General features: G+C 42.1%; 1 protein-coding gene across 1 annotated transcript in view; it reads right to left on the bottom strand.

Annotated features, from left to right (window-relative positions):
• The window catches only part of ACACA (acetyl-CoA carboxylase alpha), a 355,889-nt gene extending 349,320 nt beyond the window's left edge, over positions 1-6,569 (bottom strand). The window contains exon 1 of the mRNA XM_011990217.1: positions 6,026-6,569. Coding sequence (XP_011845607.1) covers positions 6,026-6,063 — 38 coding nt within the window. The 5' untranslated portion in view covers positions 6,064-6,569. The remainder of the gene's footprint in view (positions 1-6,025) is intronic.
• Positions 6,570-6,582: the final 13 nt, after the last annotated feature.

Raw genomic sequence — 6,582 nt, 5'->3', positions numbered from 1 at the left:
AGTTCAAGACCAGACTGGCCAACATGGGGAATTCTGTCTCTACTAAAAATACAAAATTAGGCAGGCGTGGTGGCAGATGCCTGTAATCCCAGGTACTCAGGAGGCTGAGGCAGGAAAATTGCTTGAACCCAGGAGGTAGAGGTTGTGGTGAGCTGAGACTGCACCATTGCACTCCAGCCTAGGCAACAAGAGCGAAACTCCATCACAAAAAAAAAAAAAAAAAACAAAAGAAGAAGAAAGAAAAGAAATTAGAATAAGGCCGGGGGTGGTGGCTCATGCCTGTAATCTCAGCACTTTGGGAGGCCAAGGTGGGCAGATCACCTGAGGTCAGGAGTAAGAGACCAGCCTGACCAACATGGTAAAACCCTGTCTCTACTAAAAACACAAAAATTAGCCAGGCGTGGTGGCGCATGCCTGTAATTCTAGCTACTTGGGGGAGCTGAGGCAGTAGAATTGCTTGAACCCGGGAGACACAGGTTGCAGTGAGCCAAGATGGCACCAGTGTACTCCGGCCTGGGCAACAAGAGGGAGACTCCGTCTCAAAAAAGGAAAAGAAATCAGAATAACAGGAGTTAGTTCTAAAATTTAAATATTAGATGGCATTAGTCTGATAAGTATCTCTACAATATAGTGGGCTATAATGGGGCAATAATGCCTGAAATGTACTGGCCAAGGCTGTCTTCCTTGAACGGGCACTAAGTCAGCTCCAGCCCTTCCATTACTGTTCCTTTCCTGACTAACCTCTCTCTTTTTCAGGTTGATTCATTCTCCCTTTGGATATACTGTATATATCCTGTATTTCTCAGAGCCACTCTCGCCTAAACTAATTTTACATATCTCTGCTGTGATCCATTACCTTCTGAGACGGTATAAAGTAGTGTCAGGGATTGTGGTAGTAGTCTGAATATCCACTATGCTGCCTACTTACATTCTCTTAAGTATCAACTTCTGTATCAGTAAAATGGGAGTCACAACATCTCCCTTAAAGGGTTTCTTAGGGATTAAATGACAGAATATACACAGAAACTCTTGAATAGTAGCTATTTTCAGTACCAAGGGAAATCCTGCTGTGTCATTTTGAATAGTGTGTTTGTGAGTGCATGATTAAGTAGTAAAGGATTTCAGATAAACTGTTCTCTTTGGCATGATTATAGATTCCAGAAAATTAATAAAATGAGCAGGCAAACGCTTTATGTGTTTGGCTGTGTAAAAATAACCAATTACAGTCATTTATGTAAACAATTTAATGTGTAGGGCCTAATTATAATGCAACACCATAACAATTACATATGTTATTAAATATGCATCAGACTAATCTTGTTGTAAGTTTTGATTACAATAAAAGTACTCACTCTGTACTCTAAGGAACAGTCTTATAGTTAATTGCTAATGATGCATAAGTTTGTTCACTATTTGCATTAATTAAATGAGACATAGCTCCTTAGTTTGCTCTCCATTTGAGGCAAGACTGGATCCTCCATCCTGTATTGCAACTACACATTTGTCCTGCGACCTGTGAGATAACATATGCTTTCCTTAGTATTCTATAGTGAGGAAAATCCTGAAGAAACTGCCAGCAAAAAAAAATTCTGTTATTTGGCTGTTGTTCTTGAAACCTACAGGTTTAGAGTTGATAAGAGTTTTTTATTTAAACAATGAAAAATTCTATGCTGATCACTAGTTAACCTACCTAGAACAACTTCTAAATAAGCCCCAGGATGATCCTGTGGAGCACTTCTAGAATTAAAATTATATGTATTTGACTCCCACCATGAACAAGGTAGTAGTATATACACATATATCATCTCACTCTCTCCTTTTTTTTTTTTTAGACTGAGTCTCGCTCTGTCCCCCAGGTTAGAGTGGGGGACAGAGCGATCATGCCTCACTGCAACCTCTGCCTCCCGGGTTCAAGTGATTCTCACACCTCAGCCTCCCGGGTAGCTCGGATTACAGGTGCATGCCACCACGCCCAGCTAGTTTTCGTATTTTTAGTAGAGACGGGGTTTCACCATGTTGGCCAGGCTGGTCTTGAACTACTGACCTCAAGTGACCCGCCCACATCGGCCTCTCAAAGTGCTGGGATTACAGGCGTGAGCTACTGCATCGGGCTTTCATCATGTCCTTATGAAACTCCTTATGAATTAGACATTATTATTTTCATTTTACATAGGAGGAGAAAAGAGATGCAGGAAGATAATAACTTTCCTAAATTCTTTTTTTTTTTTCAGATGGAGTTTCACTCTTGTTGCCCATACTGGAGTACAATGGTGGGATCTTGGCTCATGGCAAACTCTGCCTCCTGGGTTCAAGCGATTCTCCTGCCTCAGCCTCCCAAGGAGTTGGGATTATAAGCATGCACCACCATGCCCGGCTAATTTTTTATATTTTTAGTAGAGATGGGGTTTTACCATGTTGGCCAGGCTGGTCTCAAACACCTGATCTCAAGTGATCCGCCCGCCTCGGTCTCCCAAAGTGCTGTGTTTACAGGCATAAAGCCACCACGTCATGCCCTAAATTTTTAAAGGTGATTAAGGAGTGGAGACAGAATTCAAATTCAGGAAAGTTTCAAAGTCCGAGCTTGCTTTTTCAATTATATTAAACAATGCCATGTTCCTTGTATATTCCAAACATTTATTGGTTACTTGTTGGTTGCAAAAGAGTATAGACTGCCTGTCACCAAATGATGCAAAATAATTTAGGAGCCTGTTTTGACAGTCACAAGGTGGAGGTCCTGTACATTAGGCGGAAAAGTATGCAGCTAGGCAGCCTAGTAGGCATTTTAGAATTGTCTGATAAACGGAGCCACTTAGCAACAATATGTTTCTAGTTCATCTAATTTTTTGGGTTCTGCCCAAAGGCTGTTGACTCATGAGACAGATATTCTGCACTCTGTGTACATGAGAAAGAAGTCCATAAGGTGAGGAAGAAGCAGAAGAGATGGGTAACGAAGGTCTGGATTCATGAAAACTGTTTAATGGCCGTGGCATTATGAAAGTCCTGATACCAGCCAACTCTTGAGTGTTAAATAATGAGAGTCAGTTTATGAGTTATATTTGGACAGATCTGTTTTTTTGCTTTGTTTTTATAAATAACATTCTAAGAAATATATTTTATTTAATTTACTTATGGCATAAACACTGACAAATAAAAATTGTGTATATTCATGATGTACAACATGTGTTGATAGACATACACATTGTGGAATGGCTAAATCAAGCTAATTAACACATCCATTACCGCAAAATATACCCATTACCGCAAATACTTATTTTTTTCTGTGGTAAGAATAATCAAAATCTACTCTCTTAGCAATTTTCAAGTGTATATATATATACACACACACACACACGTATATATATACACATATATACACATATATACGTATATATACACACACATATATATAGTTTGTTTGTTTTTGTTTTTGAGACAGGGTCTTGCTCTGTTGCCCAGGCTGGAGTGCAGTGGTACAATCTTGGCTCACTGCAACCTCTGCCTTCCAGGTTCAAGTGATTCTCATGCCTCAGCCTCCTGAGCAGTTGGGATTACAGTTATGCACCACCACGCCTGGCTAATTTTTATATTTTTAGTACAGATGGGGTTTCACCATGTGGGCCAGGCTGCTCTCAAACCCCTGACCTCAGATGACCCACCCTCCTTGGCCCCCCAAAGTCCTTGGATTACAGGTGTGAGCCACGGCGCCTGGCCTCAAGTATATATTTTTAACTATAGTCACCATATAGTATAATAGATCTCCTGCACTTATTCCTCCTGCCTAACTGAAATTTTGTATCCTTCGGCCAAAATCTTCCAGTTCTTTCTGTCTCATCCCCTGGTAACCTCTATTCTGCTACTTCTGTGAGCCTGACTTATTTAGATGCTACACATAAGTGAGATTAAGCAGTATTTGTCTTTCTGTGCCTGGCTTATTTCACTTAGCATAATGTCCTCCAGGTTCATCTATATTGTTGCAAATGACAGGCTTTCTTTATTTTTTAAAGCTGAACAGTATTCCATTGTGTGTGTGTGTATATGTACGTGTGTGTATATATATATACACATACATATATACACATATATACACACACATACACACACACATATATATATATCTCACATTTTGTTTATTCATTCATCCATTGGTGTACATGTAGGCTGTTTCCATGTCTTGGCTATGGTGAATAATGCTGCAATGGATATGGGAGTACAGATACTTTGACATGCAGATTTCACTTCCTTTGGATATATACCCAGAAGTGGATTACTGGATCATATGGTAGTTCTAGAGTTCTATTTAAAAATGTTTAAGGAACCTCCATACTATTTTCCAAAATGGCTGTACTAATTTACATTCCCACTGACAGTGTACAGGGTTTTTCTCCACATCCTTGCCAATGCTTATCTCGCTTTTTTATAATCATCATTCTGACAGGTGTGAGGTGATATCTCATGGTAGTTTTAATTCACATTTCCCTGATGATTAGTGATGTTGAACATTTTTTTCCACATACCAGTTAGTTACTTGCATGTCTTCTTTTTTATTTTTTTTTTGAGACGGAGTCTCGCTGTTACCCAGGCTGGAGTGCAATGGCATGATCTTGGCTCACTGCAACCTCTGCCTCCTGGGTTCAAGTGATTCTCCTGCCTCAGCCTCCTGAGTAGTTGGGAATACAGGTGCCCACCACCATGCCCAGCTAATTTTTGTATTTTTAGTAGAGACAGAGTTTCACCAGGTTGGCCTGGCTGGTGTCAAACTCCTGACCTCAGGTGATCCACCCACCTCGGCCTCCCATGCTACTTGCATGTCTTCTTTTGGGCAATGTCTTTTCGGGCCCTTGCCCACTTATCTGATGTAGGGATCATGAATATTTTCTCCCATTCCGTAGGTTGTCTCTTCACCCTTTTTTTTTTTTTTTTTTTTCCTCCAGACGAGGTCTCACTCTGTTGCCCAGGCTGGAGTAAAGTGGCACAATCACGTGTCACTATAGCCTCAACTGTCTAAGCTCAAGTAATTCTCTCACCTCAGCCTCCCAAGTAGCTGGGACCACAGGCGTGTGCTACCATGCCCAGTTAATTTTACGATTTTTTTGTAGAGTCGAACTCTCACTATGTTACCCAGTTTAGTCTTGAACTCCTGAGCTCAAGCAATTTTCCCACCTAGGACTCTCAAAGTGTTGAGATTACAGGCATGAGCCACCGCACCAGGCCAGAAACTCTACTTTTGATTCTAACCATAGCAGCTTAGCAGCTGAGGACAAACTGCTGGGATATTTTGGTCTCAGTCAATGGCAGCCAGGTTACCTAGCTTGACAAGATACAAGTTTTCTTCGTTGGGTTCCTAGTACAAAAGTCAACCTTTTCAGTTAGTTAAGAATGAAAGGGCATGAAGATTGTGCTATTAGTTTATCCTGAAGGTCAATCTTCAAAAATACTGGTTCAACATGGATTTGGATATTATTAATATAAATTTACGGCTTAAAGAGGAAAAAAGGTGATTTCTCAGGTTCCTTTACAGAGATATTTAGTGAGGGAATAAGGCACTTAGTCATCTTTGCTATGACAGGTTAAATACAAGATCCGGTCACTGCACTCCAGCCTGGGCGACAGAGCCAGACTCCGTCTCAAAAAAAAAAAAAAAAAGAATGAACTTGTATTATGCATATACCAAAAAAGAATGAAAGGGTTCACACAGGCATAAAGTGTAAGTGAATTCTAAAAATGGCTGGGCAAATTTATCAAAGGCAGACTTCTAAATAGATGTAACAGTTACATACTTGAGATAAACCATGGTTTGATTTCCCTTCCCCAGTACTTCCTAGCAGTGTGATTCCAAGTTATATGTCAGTGCCTAGATTTCTTCACCTGGAAAATGGGGATAACAACAGGTGCCTACCTCACAAGTTTTAAATGAGATCATATGTGTAACCTGCTTTGTGCAACGTCTGGCATGCAACAAGTACTCGACAAATGGTAGCTATTAGAATCATCATTAGCAGCAGTAATAAGAGATGTTGGGACATACCTAGCCCTCAAGATTGACATCAGAGTAGACCACCACATCCTCTCATCATTGCGCCTCAATTTGGGCCTCTGAAGCCCAAAGAGGGGATGGTTCTTTCCAAAGAAGACAATTTCGACGTTCCAGAAGCATCCGATTGAAACGCACCCTCTTCACCCCTTAAAAATCAGTCTGGTTCATCCACGAGCAGCCCTTCAGGGCCCGGACTGGAGAGGCAGCCACGGCTCGCCGTCCCTGGGCCCAGTTCCCTCAGCCTCAATTTCCCTTGCTGCAACAGGGGTGGGGGTGGGAACGTTATCCCCAAACCAGGCAGTCCCGGCTTGGCCCGCCTCACCGCACTCCGGAGGGGACCAAACGGCCCCACGCGCGGGGAAGCCTCCGGCAACGGGCCACGCGCCACACGGACAAAGTGATTACTTGGCGGATCAAAAGTCAGGCAAGCGGCTTAGCCCCATCCTCCCAGTTCTCAGGCACAGGGACAGCGACGGGCGCCGGGCGGTGGCCGGGAAAAGGCCAAGGGGGCGGTGGCTGGCGCTCAGCACCCGGCTTAAAGAGGAAAA

The sequence above is a fragment of the Mandrillus leucophaeus genome, unplaced genomic scaffold (genome assembly GCF_000951045.1).
Source record: "Mandrillus leucophaeus isolate KB7577 unplaced genomic scaffold, Mleu.le_1.0 Scaffold374, whole genome shotgun sequence".
Classification (NCBI taxonomy): Eukaryota; Metazoa; Chordata; class Mammalia; order Primates; family Cercopithecidae; genus Mandrillus; species Mandrillus leucophaeus.
This window is presented reverse-complemented; position numbering and strand designations above follow the sequence as displayed.